The sequence below is a fragment of the Urocampus carinirostris genome, chromosome 12, assembly GCF_059441175.1.
Source record: "Urocampus carinirostris isolate Australia breed hairy pipefish chromosome 12, RoL_Ucar_1.0, whole genome shotgun sequence".
Classification (NCBI taxonomy): Eukaryota; Metazoa; Chordata; class Actinopteri; order Syngnathiformes; family Syngnathidae; genus Urocampus; species Urocampus carinirostris.
Genome location: NC_142360.1, coordinates 19488669 through 19507327, shown reverse-complemented (window position 1 = coordinate 19507327; position 18659 = coordinate 19488669). Strand labels below are relative to the sequence as shown.

Genomic DNA, 18659 nt, shown 5'->3' with positions numbered 1-18659 from the left:
TTGTGAAACCAGTGACGTTTCTTAACGCCAGCTAGTTGGATTCTGATTGGTTAAATCAACAGCTTTCTCGAAGACTGATCTCATGCCCCAGGCCCTTCAGGATTTTTTGTGAAGGCCTCCGGGAAGATTTCTAAATCTACCCTAGCAACAACTAATGGCTTTAATGTGGTTGGTTAAATGCGTAGAGATGGGTTGGTAGTTTGAAGGTGTCCTTGAAAAGGTGAAAATTAAATATTTTGTCTATTAAATATGTGCTGATAATACCCCTCTTATTTCAAAGAGCCTTTATATGTTTTTAGCAACGAAATAAAGCTGACAGTTCGGAATGAGTATTAATTAACAAAATATAATTAACATTACATTATCCAGATCATAGGGCCGTCATGATTGCTGATTCAAGGCACCTGTGACTGCCCAATTGGCGCCAACAGCCCTAAGAGCTGATTGGCTAATAGACTCTTTTTAAACCCCCGGCTTTCAAGAGAACCCTGTCAGATCGTTTCGAACCGATGCTCCCAGCTCGGCAAGCTCTCACTTTCAGACACTTTTCCTGCCCTGTTTTTCTCTGCCTGATACCCGTTGCCAACCTGTTTCCGGACCTGATTCTGCCCTCTTCTGCCATCCCGACATCCGACCTGTTTTGCCCCGCTACCTGTCTGACCTGTTGCCGACCTTGTTTCCGAACTCGATACTGCCCTTACTCTCCCGTCCCGGCTAACGACTAGTATTCCTGCAAATCTATGACCATCCTTGCTTGACACGGAAGTGCCACTTCCGCGTCTCCAGCCACCTGCTACCCAAGTCCTACTCTCCCTCTTTATTAATAAAACTGAGTAAACGAGCGCTATTGGGTCCTGTGTTTGTTTCTGGTCCGTGACAAGGGCGGCACGACGGCGGAGTGGTTAGCGCGCCCTGCACAGTTCTGAGGTTATGGGATCGAATCCATCTATCAGCCTTCCTGTGTGGAGTTTGCATGTTCTTCCCGTGCTTGCGTGGGTTTCCTCCGGGTACTCCGGTGTCCTCCCACATTCAGGTTAATTGTCTGGTCCAAATTGTCCCTAGGTGTGAATGAGCAAGTGAGTTGACTGTCTCTTTGTGTCTTTTGTGACTGGCAACCGGTTTAGCGTATCCCCTGCCCACTGCCTGAGGACAGCTGGTATTGTCTCAAACCAGGAACGGAGACGGGACCCAATAGCGCTCGTCTTCTCAGTTTTTATTGATAAGAGGGAGAGAAAGGCTTGCTTCCACGATCCGCAGGTAGCAGGTGGCGGGAACGCGGAAGTGGCACTTCTGTGTCGAGCAAGGAGGATCGGAGACAGGCCGGGGCTGGAGATCAAAGGCGGTGTCGAGTTCGTAAGCGAGGTCGGTAGCAGGAGGCAGGCAGGTAACGGGGCAAAACAGGTCAGGTAACAGGCAGGCAGAACGGGGCGAAGTCAGGTCCAGAAACAGGTTGGCAACAAAGTTCAGGGAGAAAAAAGCAGGGCAGGAACAGAGTCGGACGAAAAGGCTTATTAAGCTGAGGGCAACAGTTCGCATAACAATCTGACGGCTTCCTCTTGGAAGCCGGGGGTTTAAAAAGAGAGTGTCAGCCAATTAAGCCGTCGCAGCTACGCTCAATCGGCAATCATGACAGGTATGGGCTCCAGCACTGATGATAAGCGGTGAAAATAGTGGATGGCTGGATGGATGGATGGATTATCAGATCATTCCTAGGCCAGCAGAGAAGGCCCCGCATGCCCATACAGCCCACCATTGGAATATTGCATATACATACTGGTTTGAATCATGCCCGCTGTAACGAGGCTCCAAAGATCGTTAACATGAATGACTAGGCAGTGCTACAATTTCAACAGTGTTATTATTATTATCATTTTCAGTTTTTTAACCAACTGCCAATTAGCACTCACCACCCTCAGATTCAGCTATCCCGCCCATAGACGTCACGGATTCAAACGGCAACCGAGGCAGAGGCAAAGAAAGGAGCGAGTCGAGCAGACCGAGGAACACAGAGAGCTTCAGCACCAGACGCTGCAGCATCTTGGGGTTCCCTCCCCGAATTTTCTTTTCTTTTCTTTTTTGCATGAAAAAAAAGCGGAGGACATAAAAATGTGGAAAGCAATCGGCAAACTGGCGCTTTTTCATTTGCTGCTTATGGAGCTCCATTGCGTGGAAGGTAAGACGCGTTTGCTTCAGTACCCGAGCGACTTGAACATGCGCTGCAAGACCGCCAGGACGTGGAATTTTATTGTTTTTTTGTGGAAAAAACACGCGGATAAAACACAAGCGGGATAGTGACACGAGGTGTTGGTACGCCCGGGGTCAGATGTAGCGAGCAGCCACACGCTGCAAGTGTTATTTGTGCAGCGTGCGGGGGATGCTTGGCTTGACAATATCTTCTATCAATTGTTTTTTTTCTGCACAGGAGCAAAACGTGCGGTAAAGACTGGCAAAAGAAATATGGGTAGCCAAAGTAGATAGATAGATAGATAGATAGATAGATACTTTATTCATCCCCGAAGGGAAATTCACTTTTCCAGCAGCATCCCTAAGCTGAGAACAATCGAAAATAACTGAGAACACCTCTTACTCAACAAAAAGGAAAACAAGTCAAATAGAAACTGAAAGTTCTAACTATACATTAAATGCGGTTATAAACAGGGTTGGGAGCGTTACTTTAAAGATCTAATCCAATACAGTTACTGGTAACTGTTAGAAAGACGTCATCTGAATACCTTTGCAGTAAAATAATGTGATTACTTTCTGTTACTTTTGGATTCCTCCAATGTCAAATATGCGAATAAAACGAACATATGTTGTATAAATACAATTACTACATCATACCTGTCAACCTCCAGGGCTCCATACACTTACAAACTGTCGTATTTTCCCTTATACTGTAAAATACAAAATAATCTTACACCATATTTTTTTCTCAAACGTGTTTATTTATGTAGTTTAACATGTTAATAGTGTACATGTGTTTCGTTATATCATATATATTGTTAATTAACATTTTGTTGCTCGACATGAATGAGGTTTATTATAAAAAACGTTAAAAAATTAAGTAGCTTGGACGTTCACTGTAGATGGAAAAAATGCATGCAAATATAATTAAGTAGAATAATACATTTTCTTATTCAAATTATGAAATCATTTTCTGCATTAAATTATTGTTGGTAATATACTGATTAAAGGGATAACCACAAACCTGTCTTTTTTCATTTTCTCCTTTTACACTTCCTTTTTTTTTCTTCTTTATACAACGTAATAATTCTTAATATAATGCATCAAAGCAAGTGAGCCGTTTGAGAGAAGGCTCTCTTTAATGAGTTGAGCCTAAAAAGCCGGTTATTTAAAAAGAGACGGACTTCCTTTCACTACATCAAACCACTCGCTTCGTTTGCAACGAAAAAAACAATACTGAGATAGAGGCTTCCGCGGCGAACTCGTTTGACTTGATTGATTTGCCGTTTCGTGATAGTCGGTGTATACCGGATGGTACCCATCATTGACAAATTTGCGTTTTTCCGTACAGATTTTTTCGTACGTTGTACACGTTTTAAAATGCATTACAAACGTACTTTGTACGGCAAAACCGTACAGGTTGACAGGTATGCTACATATTGTTTAAGATCAATGAACAAAGTAACCTTTGAAGGAATTCGAGGAAACTAAGGTCAGGTATAGTTTTTTGTATTCCTACAGAAAGTGCTCAAATTTTAACCACGTAGTATTGTCTATAAGGCAAACATCTTTCTCAAGGGCACGTCGACATGTGGGAAGATAAACTTTAATTACTACCAAATCAGAGCTATTTATCAAAGCTCCAAAAATAGTTGCCATACATTGTAGTTGCAACAGTATCAGCAGGTACGCTAGCTATCTAAATTTAACCTAAGCTAATATTATAGTAATGGCACAGCAGTGGAGAGGTTAGCGTGATCGCGGCGCAGTTCTGAGGTTATGAGTTTAATCTTTCCTGTATGGAGTTTGCATGTTCTCCCCGTGCTTGCGTGGGTTTCCTCCGGGCTCTTCGGTTTCTTCCCACATTCCAAAAATATGCATTTCAGGTAAACTGGCCGGTCCAAACTGTCCCTAGGTGCGAATGAGCGAGTGAGTTGTCTGTCTTTGTGTGCCTTGCGACTGGCTGGTAACCAGTTCAGGGGGGCTGGGATGGGCTCCAGCACCCCCGCGATCCAACTGAGGATAAGCGGTGCAGATAATGGATGGCTGGATGGATAATATTAAAGCGGTCTTACCTGTAAATGTTTTTTCGAATTTAAGGTTGAGTCCTTGGATGATAACAGCAGCTTCACAACTGAAGGGCATAACTTGCACAGCACAGGGATGTTGTTCCCCATTTCAGCTCGATAAACAAAATGGTGACATTTTTACCCACTGACAGTATCATTGTCATTGGAGGCCATGCCAGTAATTAACATATTTACAGGACTATATGTCGCAGTTTTTTTTAACAGTTTTGCTGGAGTTGCGACGTATACTCCTTAATTATGCATTTTTTGGCTGGTGTGACTTATACTCCGGAGCGATTTATTGTCAGGAAAATACGGAAAGTTTTATTGTGATACATGTGCGACTATGGAGTATGCGGTCATGCAAATCTTCTTATTCACAACCTTTATGAACATAAATCAAAGCATTTTCACAACATAACAATTCAGCGATTCCATAGTGGATTTTGAACAAAAAATAATTATGAATACAAAAAGAAGATAATCATTTACTAAATGTCCCTAAACGCATCACTAACGTGTGCCACTGTCATGTATGCGCGCACGTTAGTGCATCATGAAACTGAAGAATAAAAAAAAAAATACAAACGCAAAGTTAAGTGCTTTAATCTGCAACATAATTAGACAACTTTGCAGTCTGTCCAATCTCTGCCGAAGATTTGTATGTTACTTCGATGTGTGTGACCTCATCTTTCTCTGTGTCTCTCATGTCAGTAATTAAAATTATGATAGACACAATTCGTTATTCAGCGCGTAATGTACAGACGCTGCCCGACCTATGAACGAGTTAGGTTCCGGACGATCATTCGTTAGTTGAGTTTGTTTGTAAGTTTCTTCAGTGCTATATATTGTATGCTTACGGTTTGTTTAAGTATGCTTAAGGCTTGCATATGTGACCTGTATTGTTTTTGCACTAAAAAATAAACATTTACTGAAATAATATGCTCTATAAAGATAAAAGTTAAGTCTAACCTACTTTTGGAAAATAAGCTTCAAGAGGTCCTCCTCCGTGGTAAAAAGTGGCAGAAAAAAAGGGTTCCGACCATTTTCTCAACCGCATCAAGCTTTTTTATTCCACTTTTATTTCAAAAGAAAGGTCTCGCCTCTTCTTTAATAATAATAATAATAATAATTTCCTTTGTATTGTCATTCTTTGTAACAATGTACACAGAACGAAATGTCGATACACCTGACCCGTTGTAGCGAGTCGATGCAGCCGCAGCCAACAGAGGGCGCCGCCATTATACACTTTACACCACCCATATTGAATGGATGCACGAGATATTAAACAATGAAAATGTCAAAGTTCTTAGCGCTGGGAATAGTATAGACATAGACAGTATAGAATGTTTACACACAAACTAGGAAGAGGAAGCAGATTTTGTTTCTTCCGTGTGGATACTGGGTGACCTCTCACGGCGCCACACAGGTGGGAAGAAGCACTGCAGTCCTGTCCTCTACTCGTTTAAAGGTGCACACAATACAAAATCTAACTTACAGCAATGTCCGGATATTTTTCGACATCCCGAAAAAAAATGATCGCATCTGCCGGAATCCCTAAGTCGAATGTACGTATGTCGGGAGGCCTCTCTATGTGTAAATATCCCCTTGGAAACAATTGAAATCCTGCAAATTAATGATTTTTACTAAATATAATGTACCTGTCATTTGATTACCTCTTTTTCTCGAATACAATTCATTTTTTCTTTTTGTATCCTAAAAACGTAACACTGTTACATGGTTTCCGTTACTCCCCAGGCATGATTACAATGACATGGTTTACGTCACATAAACGGCATCAACCTTGAGAAAACATCTGATGATAGAATGCCACCTTTTAATGTCCCTTATCAAGGTCATCAAATAACAGCTCCTATTCCAACAGGGGCTCATACGGCATCTGAGTGTGAAGCGGGGCAGTTTAAATGCAACAATGGAAGGTGCATCCCGACCCTCTGGAGGTGTGATGATGATGACGACTGCTCGGACAACAGTGATGAGGAGAGCTGTCGTAAGTAGTCCGGTACACGGTTCTTTGATTGTGTTTATGCAGAGGTAGATAGAGTGTCCAAAACATTTCTTCAAGTAAAAGTATTGGGACTTCAGAATAATATTACTCAAGTAGAAGTAAAAGTACTCATTCAAATATTTACTTGAATAAAAGTAAAAAAAGAGTACTTGGTGAAAAATTTACTAAAGTACTGAGTAACTGTAGCAACGTCGTATTTATTGATTTTTTTTGCTAACAACCAATCTGATCATCAAATGATCAAAGTCCATCCAATCAACAAAAATACATTTTATTTAAAAGTAGATTGAAATAATCAACGTGAATTCTAGTGCTTTAATAAACAATAAAATCAAAACACTATACATCAAATAAATAAATTAAGCACATGTTGGACCAAGTAGCACATTTAAAGCCCCAATCCTTCTCTTAACAGGCTCTGTAAGCAAAACAACAAACTAGCCCATCAACTTGAACAAAGGATACATTGCATATTGGAGCTGGTGTTTGGCATCCTTTTTAAGAGGAACATGCTCTTGATGTGAAGCCAGAGGTGTTCCTCCTCTTCTGTGTTTTCATAGTCGGTATTACTAAGCGACATTTTCCATCTGTTTAATCTGTAAACCACTCTTCTCCCGCTGAAATTGAATATGGTCACGTGACGAGGCTGCTACATTTCATTGGTTAAACATGGTGGAACCTGCCGGAGGTCTCCATCATAATAAATGTGCCTTAGCGGAGACTGACAGACGCGTACTTACGTGGCGAGGATTTATTAAGTAACAAAGTAGCGACTTCAATGTTGCCTGATCTACAGGGTTGGGTAGGGTTACTTTAACTTGATTACTTTCAATTACTTTAGGATTACTCCAATACCAAATATGCTAATAAAAGAACAAAAGAAACTAAATATAAATCAAATTATAACTCACAACACGTGGTAAGCTTTCTCTCCTGGCTTTGATCTCTTTGATCTCCGGCCAAACTAACATCAAATGCGACAGAAACAAAATGAAAATAAATCCAAACAGCTTGCCAACATCATTTCTGCTGTTCCATGTATTCCGTTACTCCCCAAGCCTGCACAAAATTTAGTAATTTTATTCGTATTTAGTTTCTTTTGTCTTTTATTAGCATATTTGGTATTGGAGTAATCCAAAAGTAATTGAAAGTAATCAAGTTAAAGTAACCCTACCCAACCCTGCTAATGTAGCGGAGTAAAAGTACTGTTTTTTTTATTCACAAATTTACTAAAGTAATAGTATAAGGATAGGGATTTAAAAATACTCCTAGAAGTACAAAATTTCCCGAAAATTCAGGTTAATGTAAGGGAGTACATGTAATCCGTTACATTTCTTGCATAATGCATCTATTATAAATATGCTCCTCTCTCACTTGACACTTCTTTGCCCTTCTTACTCTCCGTGGACCAAATGTACTCCGTTACTACCCTCCTCTGTGTTTATGCTATTACAATAATATATTTTTTTTCCCAAGAGTTGCGTTCCTAAAAGTACCCGAGAGTCAAAACCTGTATAGTTGAAACCTTTATTATTTGTTTATTAAATACTATAATAAAGATTGAAACAAAAGAACAAACCTAATTTACAGGCTCATGGATTTGTTTAAAGGTGAGGTGATTTCAAGCCCGTGGTAGCATGAAAATGGTGAAAGTAAGAAAAGGACCGTTTCAATACAGTCTAAATGCCAACCTAAACCCCCCAAAGACGACTTTATTCGACCACTTCTAAGAAATGTACGTATTTGCATGCGCCACACAAGCAGCTTGACAGAGGTTGCATTTGAAATTTAAGTCAGAAGATGGAGACAGCGAAGAAAAAATGTCAAAATTCCAGAAAAACTTCTGTACTGTCGAATGGTAGTTTTAAAAAGTACTCTTGCTAAATTATTGTTCTATGAATTGGTTATATGAAATATGATTGGTTTACGAGACCAAGCAATTTGGCCCAAAAAAGGGAATTATGTAGCCTTGGTATTAGTGTTATGTATACTATTATGGTATTTTTGTTTGGCGGACCAAATTAAAAAATAGTTGAAAATAAATTCTGAGAGATAACAACCATCCTGTTAACTTTAGATGATGTTCTGTCGCCATCATGTGTATGTTTTTGGGAGAACACAAATGTGGTGTGAAAAACTGCTTTTACCTTGCTTTAGCATGTAGAGGAGTCCAACTTTGTGGCCTATAAAAAGCATTTTCCTCTCTCTTTTGGTGATTTTGTGGGTCCAGAGCGTTCTTTGGACATGACGGCTTTTCGAGAAAGTCGACAATGAAAACTATTTGCCCGTCAAGCTGTTTTGCATACGCGTACAACTTACACTAACTTTATTGATGCACAGGGGCGGGCAGACTGTTTAACCAATCGGAATGCAAAAAACAATGCACAATTAAAATCCGCGAAAATAGGAAATGGAGAGTGATACAGCGAGGGATGGCTGTATTTGCAGAGCATGTGACTTTGCTATTGTCTAGACTTGATCCTCTGAACAATTTCAAACAACGCTTCCTGATAGTAGGATTTTGAAACATGTTATAAATGTTACCTTGCAGATGTTAAATCACGTCTACTAAGATTAAGCTTCTTTTCTGGCTGGGGCCCCTTTGGAATCTCATGCACAAATCAGTGAACAGGACTTGAAAACCTAATACACAAAGGTCATATTCCCCCAGGAATTTGCTTAATTCCTACAATATTTTCTCCTGTGCAAATTTGGTGTTTGGGTGTCTCAGAATATATCAAGACAACTCTTTTATTTTGCAACCAATTTCGCTGAAAAGGACTAAGAATTCACTTCAAGATGCAAGACTTAATCAGGGGTCTCAAATTTATTTGAGTTGGGGGTCGCTGTAGCTCGGATCCGAGTGAGGTTGGGTCGAAGGGGGTTTTCCACAAAAACAGCGCTGATAAAAACATTACCCTGTTCTTGAAAGGACAGTGTTTATATTTTTGTCCACTAGATGTCGCTGTAATGTGTAGTGCAACCAAAAATGAGCCCAAGGAGACTATAAACTACGGAGATTGAAAGTAAGCAGAAATCATCCATTTTCTTGACCAGCCTTTCTGAAATAACAACAAAAAGATAAATTTATACATATTTTTTAGAGGAATGAAAAATAGGGTAGAATGAATAAGAAAAAAATGGGAATAAAAAGAAAAGTAGGGTATAAGAAGGAAAGTGAAGAAAAAAATAAAGGAATTAAAGAGAAAAAAGACAAATGAAAAAAATATATGCAATTTTTCTCTCTATTATTTTTCTCATTTTCATTTTTTTTCATTTTTCTTTTCCCTTTTTTCTTGAGTTTTACTTTTTGTCTACTTTCCTTTTTATTATTCTCTTTTCCTATTGTTTTGGTCTCTTTTTTTCTTTTCTTTTTTCTTTTTCTTATTGGTCTTCTTTTTAAAAATAATGAGGTGTCACAAACCAGAAACGGAGACAGGACCCAGTAGCGTTCGTTTACTCAGTTTTATTGATAAAGAGGGAGAGCAGTGCTTGTCTCCATGATCCGATGAATGACGGACCCGGGTAGCAGGTGGCTTTAACGCGAAGGTGGCACTTCCGTGTCGAGCAAGGATAATCGCAGGCTGCAGGGATACTGGTCACTAGTCGGGACGAGATACCACGTGCGGTATCGAGGTCAGAAAAGAGGTCTGCAACAGGTATCAGGCAGGAAACAGGGCTAAACAGGTCGGTGGTCGGGATGGCAGATCAGGGCAGAAACGGGTCCAGAAACAGGTCGGTAACCGGTATCAGGTGGGGAGTAAACAGGGCAGGAAAATGGTCTGACGGCTTCCTCTTGGAAGCCGGGGGTTTAAAAAGAGTCTCTGAACCAATCAGCGCTCAAGGCTGTTGGCCCCAATTGGGCAGTCACAGGTGCCCTAAATCAACAATCATGACATGAGGTGCGTTTTGGTCACCTTGAGTCCCCGTATTTTGTCATCTTCCGTTGTCCTTTTAGGACTCGTTTTTGGTGGCATGACAGAATACAGCGACATCAAGTGGTTGGAGGATACACACTGCCCATTTAATTTTTATATTACAATGGGGGCCTCATTCTATCATCCTGGGAGCTGCAATTTGCCACTGACCCGCATGTTTGAAACGCCTAAACAAAACGATCAATTTATTTGTTTTATTTAAAAAGTGCATGGCGGCGAGATGGTTAATGCACAGCCCCATGTTGCGGAGGTCCAGGGTTCAATTCCTCTGTATTTCTCTCCCTCTCTCTCTATATATATATATATATATATTACATATATTATAATTACTCTCTTTGTTGGTTCATAATGATCAGCATGTGAATTAAAATGCAGAGAACCACACACACTTGCACACGTCATTTCCGCTTCACGCCATTTCTAAATTGCACGGACAACCAGACGAGTAATTATGCTTTATGATCGTGTCACGCCGCTAATTGCTTGAATGGTTATATTAGTAGTCAATTGATTCGTCACTTGTCTTACGCCGTTCTTTCACTTTGCAGAGCCACATTGCTCTGCGGCCCTTGCCGTCATTGGTCTCAGTGAAATAATTGCTGTGACATTTTCACTCACAAGCTGATTGAGAGTATTCAGTCTTGTGAGCTGGAAACTAGTGTTGTTAGATTTACTGTATAATAAGCCTGGCAGGAGTGGTGCATTTGGAGAGAGAGTAGCTCAGAACGATTTGCGGGGTTCGTACGTGTGTTTAAACTCATTGACTATGCTTGAATTTTAATGTTGCAGTGTACATTTTACCTCTGAAAAGTGATGGGTGCCGGGGACTCGCATGCTCAAAAATCTATGGGTCCCAACAGAGATCTATGGGTCCCCAAAATTTAGTGTTATCGAGGTTGAAATCGTAAATCGGCGACAAATATATAATATAAATCTATATATTCATTCAGTTTTAATCATCAAATTATTAATTAATTTTCTGCATCAAATTATTGTTGGTAATATAACGATTAAAGGGATAACCACAAACCTGTCTTTTTTCATTTTCTCCTTTTATATTTCCTTTTTTTCTTAACTTCTTTATACAACATAATTCGTAATATCAATCATCAAAGCAAGTGAGCCATATGAGAGCCGGCTCTTTTTAATGAGTTGAGCCAAAGAAGCCGGTTCTCTGAAAAAAGACGGACTTCCTTTCACTACACAACGAGATCTCGTTGGCCGAGATCGGCATGCAGACGAAAACTCGAACCGCGAGACCAAAACAACAATGGCGGATCTGCCTGATGAAAAGTTTGGAGTGCAGTAAATCTTTGTTAAAAAAAGTAATCTGGTAATAATGACAATTTTGTGGCAAAAAGGTTGCATCCCGGGGACGCACGTTGATTTGAGACTATGCGTCCTCAGCAAAAATGATGCGTCTAGGACACAGGGACGCGGGCAAACGAGAACACTGATGTTGTATTTTCAAGGTGTGAAAAATGTTCAAGTTTTGGGTGAGGTGCTTGTAAATGCTTGAAATTGTTGAACTGTTAAAAAAAAAAAATTAAGTCTGCTTAAAAATGTTGACACTGCTCTCTGGTGGCTTTGCTTTGCCATCGCATTTCTTCTTCCATCGTGATTAATGGCAGGTAGATTTAGTTTGAATGGCGTTGTCCTGCTAAGCGTCATTGCCCCTTACGAGTCAGGCCACAGATGACAGATGCATCAGACCAAAATGCTGGAAAAGCTGCAGTTTTAATAAACAATGTCTAGATAATAGAAAATGCGAACAATGTCTTGAATGTGGAACAAATCCACGCACAGCAATGAATGTATGTATTTTTTGGCTAACAACTTGCTACATGCTACACATAAACAAGGCACTGTGTATTACGGCAAGGATTATGTATCATTTATTGACATTTATTATGGGCCATGTAAATAATTAAGATAGTGTTTCCTAGTTATACATTTCTTCTTTTAATGGTACTGGAGAAATCGTAAAATTAGCTTTGAGAGTCCTTAAAAGTCCTTGAATTTGGCCATAAAAAAGGTATAGGAACTCTGCATTTGTTGTATGTGGTCTTCTCCTGCTTTTGTGCTCTTCTTTCACCCTTTCTAAATTTACATTTTACCTATGGGCTCCTTCTTGCATAATGCATTTATTATAAATTTGGTCTTCTCTCACTTGACACTTCTTTGCCCTTCTTACTCCCCTGTGGACTAAATACCTAATTACTCCGGTGTTTTAACACATAGCGTTTTTTGTGGTTTCCTGTGTGCTGAAGTGCCAAGAGAGACCAGGGCCAGAACGCGCATCAGCTTATAGGTCGGTCAAGGATAAATCCAGTAGTGTGAGCGCGGTTGCCAGAGGGATGCTTAGTAGCGGGCTCTGTGCCAGAGCTTCCAACAGATGCCATCACTGTGTACCTTCCCTGCAACCTAATATCACTGGCTAAACCCAGAAAGAAGGAGGGTCAGGGAAATGATTGAATATGTTTGGATCAGAAGGAACTGGACAAGTGAAGCTGATGTTAATGAAAGGCCAGCGTCATTTTGGAGAAAGGCCCAGGCGGCAAATTGAAAACGGAATTTTCCTTTAAACTGAAAATGGAGCTTTAATTGGCTGATCATCTTATCCCTAGCCATACCTTCATATTCCTTGGCTTTTGGAATCTTGGGAGCTTGCAAACACAAGATTCTCCATATCTCTTTTGTCTTTTGTCTTCAAATTACTCAAAGATCTCCGTTTCTGGGTACAATCTACGACATTTTCTTTTTTTTCTCCAGGAAGTGTGTATTGTAAAAGTAATTTACATTTAAGAACCAAATTCAGCACAAATTTACCCTAACTTCTGTGCTTAAGTTTGCCTAATTGATTTTTGGTTGGTTTGTTGTTCCTGTATAAGCCCCACGTGCTGCTTATCAATCGCTACTGGTGTCACAACAAAATATGAGCATATAAGCTCACCCCCTGATTTGAGTATTTTATTTTATAGTTGTAAGTCAGCTCAGATGTGAGTATATACAGTTGGGAAAATATCTCCATGACAAGAGAGTCAGTGTCCTTATTCTCTGTGCTTGAAGCGGTGCCACCATAAGTGTATTCAGTTGTACTCTGTATGTCAACATAAACACGCCCATGCTTTAAGTGACTTGCTAACCAATCAAGGATGACGTAGCAAAACATGTTCTGCAGTTCATGAGTTGCAAAATAACACCATGAAATTAATAGAGTTACAAAATGTTCTTGATAACACTTTACAGTACTTGCAGAAGATATTAATTGTGTTCCAGCTATGCATTCCTTTGTAAGGTATTAGTCCCAACACTGGTGGAGAATAGTACGAGATTGCAACACGGATCCAGGAAGTCGTCTTTTTGTGTTTTCATCATTGGCGGTTACCATAGTAACGAACCGCATTGCATTCACTTTTTATTGTTCTTTGAGGATTAAAGGAAACTTCAGCGACTTGACATTGTTGGTTTTCAATAGATAACTTGCATTACTGTTCGATTCGGATGGATAAATTGAGAATATCAGAAGCATGTTATCACTATTAATTGTAAAGTAAGAGAACCTACCATATTGCTTCTGTTATGTAAAGTTTTTGGTGAATCATGTTTGCAAAAACTTTGACTACATTCTCCTCTTGAAGGGCCTCATAAATGTTACCAGACATGGTTGTTGTGTTTTGTATTTAGAGCGCACGCGTTGTGGAAAAGAGCACCTTGTTGTTTCTGCGCCCACACTTGAGGAATTTGGCGACTGAGCAGTAGAATTATCAAACCTTTGGGGCCAGGCTGTTTCCCCCCAAAAAGTGCCCCCACACACCTGCCGGCGAAAGACAAAAGGGGTCGGCTCCAGGTGTGCATGGGGTTTTACACCGGCAGGTGACATACACGCTTTCCAGGAGCGGAGCCAGGGACATACAAGATGCGCTCCTCATCAATATGGAAATGTCCACCCACAAGGGATCGGCAAACATTCTCAACCAAGCCATACAAGGCAGTGTTTTCACCCTGCAACAAAAAGATTATGGACAGCCATCAATTATCACTGCTATTGCATCCATCCATCCATTATCTGCACCGCTTACCCTCAGTAGGGTCGCAGGGGTGCTGGAGCCCATCCCAGCTATCTTCGGGCAGGGGGCAGAGGACACCCTGAAGTGGTTGCCAGCTAATCGCAGGGCACGCAGGGACAGACAACTCATTCGCTCATTCACTCCCAGGGACAATTAGGACCGGACAAATAACCTGACAAGCATGTTTTTGGAATGTGGGAGGAAACCGGAGTGCCCGGAGAAAACCCACGCAAGCACGGGGAGCACATGCAAACTCCACACAGGGGGTTCGATCTCACGACCTCAGAACTGTGCCGCACACACGCTAACCACTGCGCCGAAGCAATTTTTTTGCTAGGGTATTTTATTATTTTGACTATTATAATGTTGCTGGTGATCCACCAGCAGCCAGTAATTGAATTACTCTATAGTAAAATTAACCAGTTACCAGGGAAAGTAACATTTCCGTCACTTTAAAAAAAGTTGTACGTCAAAGAATGGGAATTTTTCCAAACAAATTTGAAACACCGCGGTGACGTCTATGACTGGAATTTTACTTAAAGGGATGAAAATTCCCTACTGTTTTTAGAGAACGTTTTTTTTCGGCACGGCTTAATGGAAAGAGCCGGCTCTTTCACCTCCAAAACGGATCTTCAGGTTGTTTTTGTTGGATTCAATCCTTTAGCGGGCCTGAACCAGCCTGCAGGATACCTGTTTGACACCCCTTCTCTAGACCATCAGTAACGGTGCAGGTGTTGTAATGGTGGAGAAAGTAATTAGTTAGATTACCCTGTTATTGAAAAATAACACCATTATGTAACGGCGTTATTTCCAACACTGTCCACGAGTAATGACAAGTTCATTGAATTTATACTTTATATTGGCTAGCCCTAAATTAAAAGTCGATTGAACAGTACTTTGCAGCTTGGTGGTCTGCTTACCTTCTAATGTACTGTCGCAAACCTTGGTGGTTGTGACGTTTTGACCACTTATCAAATGCTGTTTTTTCTTACTAAATAATAAAAACACGACCCAAAAAAGCCTGAATTCCATCTATCTATATATCTATCTACCTTGGTTCTATCCCTCGAGAGGGGTGACTGACAGCAAGACAAACACGTACACAAAAACAAAGAAAAGAAAAAGGGAGAAAAGTAGCATAAAACACATAAACGATTCAACCATGGCCAACCATGGCACCCAAGTTGAACCGGAAATTAAAAAAAAAAAAGATATGTTTGCTTTGTTCCATTTTTACTTCTAGTTTTACAGAAAACTGTTTGAAGGCGAAAAAATGCTCAGTTTTTGCATTGTATTGAATTCCATTTTGCAGTTCTTCCTAATGACATGGCCAAAGAGAGTAGCATACACTCTGTACTGCATATTAAAGTTCATAGTGTTGCAACTGTGCTCCTCCTGCAACTGCTGCATCTGAGTGAGGTCTTGCACAGATACTTGCTGATGATTGGGTTGTCTTTTGTGCTCTCGATCATGCTCTCCTCTTCCTCCTCCAGTTCCTCTCTTCAATTCTCCACATGCCCCTTGGTAGATTCCTCTCTTGTTGCCCAGGGAGACAGCAAAGCGCTGTTGATGGTAGTGAGGCTTTTTGAGTATGTGTGTGCTCTCTTTGTTTTGAATGCTCAACGTTTGTGAACACATGGCAAGTCTACCGCTCTGTATAGCTATGTATGACCTATATTTCAGACGGGGAATAGAGAAAAAAGGCTGTATCATTTTGACAGCAGATTTAAGTGGATTTAAACATGCCTAATCCTACGTGCCACTGTAAAAATCATTCATCCGAATCCTGAACCTGGTGCTAGCTTTCAGTTTTCCATGTTCTCAACTATAAGAAACGGTTGAAAATTCATTGGTAATCACTGATAATGATTCTATTGATTACTATGAGTTTGCAAAATGAACGTGAGCCACAGATAACATGTAGAAATGGGACTTGTGGGTTCTATTTATGAAACCTTATTTGCCTCAACGTGTAATGCCAAAAGCTCAGATGTGCATCTTAGATTACGTATTTTCTGCACAAAAAGGCACATGTAAAAGCCTTTATTTTTTTCCAAAGCTGACCATGCGCCTTATAATACAGTGCGCCTTATATAGGGATCAATATTAAGACGCAAGGTCTCGCAACTAAGGCACGGAGCCCGCCGACTAGATTTTTTCAATAGAAGAAGTAGTCCGCGGTGCATGCTATGATATATATACCGGTGTTTAATTTCCTAACCAATGTGTCAATCATCATTTGAATTGGTCCCTATTGGCTAAAGTTATTCGGAGGTGAAAGAGGCGGGTCCTTTTTAGCATTTACAGGCTCGCATAGGCTAAAGCCGGGCAAAACCAAGCCTGCAATTAACTGAAAAATATATGAATTATATGTTTGGTTGCTCTACGGCCTGGAGAAAACGTTTTTTACTCATCTGTATTTGTAAACAGGAATTATGGGGCTAAACAGACAGCTAGCAACGTCCATCGATGCAGAGATTTTTTTCGGCGTATTTTTTTCTTTTATTTGTCGGCATTATTGCATGTTTTGGAGTATTTAAATATTTTATACGGTTGGATTTACTACACTCAAGGACCATGGTTGCGTATTATTATTGAAAGTGATGGCTGCAAGACGACTTTGGTGAGCTACCCTGGCTTTATATTTTTACAGTATCTTGTTTCAGACTGATCTTGATGTTTCTGTGATGAGTCTATTTTTGAACTCAATTAAATTCAAAATGTTTATTCTCATATGCACAGTAAAGAACCATGTTTTTCTGCGCAATGAAATTCTTATTTTGCTGTCCACACATCTGCCAGCGAAAAAGAAAATAGAAACTAAGAAATGGTTGTCATTTCTTGAATCCCAAGAGTTTAACCTTCCTATTGAAATGTGGAATGACACATTTGAGTGATTTGTGACATTGTACAGACACCATGTTTGTACGTGTCTGAGACACGTATTTGCTTCTTTGCGAGCTGTCGGAATGTTAAGTGGTTGATAAGTTTGACTGAACTATCTGACTGTTTTGTTAACATTCCCACTGTAGCGCCTTATAGTACGGTGCGCCTTATGTATAGAAAATATAGGATAAAAAACTTTTTGGGCGTGTGCCTTATAACCGGGTGGACCTTATAGTGCAGAAAATACGGTAATTTAAATTATGGTGAGTGTGGGGAATTCAATCTTGATAAATCTTATCTTGAAACACGGGCAGAAGAATTGTATTGGAAAGGGTCTTTCTAGCCTAAGGTCCATAGTAACATGAGCAAAAGGAAATACATTTAACAATTTGGAACTTTTGGTCATTTTAAAATGCCAATTCCTCACAAAAAACACCGTCAATGTGTTGTTTTGCTCCAATATCCCGTCTGAGAGAATCCCCTCCAATTGTTACAAAATCTGTTTTTGTTTTCTCACCCTTCTTTGCATAAAGGGATAGAATTATCATTTATAAACTCAAGCTCACTTGGAAAACTACATTTTAGAAAAATGCTTCAAAGTCAAAATTAACATGAGTGTAAAAAACAAACATTCAGACGCCAGAGGTTTATGTTTGGATTTGAATTTCCAGTTACGTGTCTGGTCTTTGAATATACCTGAGTCTAGCTGAATGAGTCACTGTTAGTGGATCCCTAAAAATATCGATACGGAACGATGACTTGTATCGGATCCCTCCGATTGTCCATCGAGACTGTGTTGCCATTTCAACTATCACTATAATAAAATGTTATTTTGTTGTTTAAAGTTTGATCCAAATTTATTTGTACTGACTTTATTCTTAAAATACTATGCAATGGAAGGCATGTCAGTTGACTTGTTGACATTATTGTACAATTTTCAAATATTTTTTTAACATTGTTGCTTTTTTTGGGTTCGACTCTCTTGACTTTTGTTCTGAAACAGCTGTTATAGTAGGAGTATTTTATTTTTTATTCTGTTTTACATTCATACAGGTTTTTACATTGAATTTATTACACTATTTGCCCTTTGTGACTTTGTTTTCAAAACTATTTTAGTTGTATTGTTGACATTATTACACAGTGGTTGTATTTTAGTTACATTTCTGCTTTTTTTGGTTTGACTCTCAACTTTTGTTTGCAAATTGTTGTTAAAATACATTATATGAAGGTTTTTATGTGTAAATTTATTGTAAATCTATCTACTCATTACTGCAATCATCCTTTCTGATTTGGATTGTATACTATTTATATGGTGTATAAAATCATACCCTCACTTTTTGTATTTGAACATTACCTATCTTTATCTTTGAGGTATTTTAATGCATTTTGGGGATCTTTGGAAATACCATAACTTTTGTTTTTTGATACGTACAATGTTTGTTTTAATCAAACCATTTCTTGACTTTAAGTTCTACGGTATATT

General features: G+C 39.6%; 1 protein-coding gene across 4 annotated transcripts in view; it reads left to right on the top strand.

The window, feature by feature from the left end:
* The first annotated feature begins 1976 nt into the window (after positions 1-1976).
* LOC148355190 (low-density lipoprotein receptor-related protein 8-like) overlaps positions 1977-18659 on the top strand; it is a 245425-nt gene continuing 228742 nt past the window's right edge. For all 4 annotated transcript variants that reach the window (XR_015852190.1, XM_088349134.1, XM_088349131.1 and 1 more), the window contains exons 1-2: positions 1977-2173; positions 6139-6264. Coding sequence is in view for 3 of the 4 variants with exons in the window: in XM_088349134.1 (XP_088205260.1) it covers positions 2107-2173; positions 6139-6264 (193 nt within the window). In the remaining variant the exon portion in view is untranslated. The remainder of the gene's footprint in view (positions 2174-6138; positions 6265-18659) is intronic.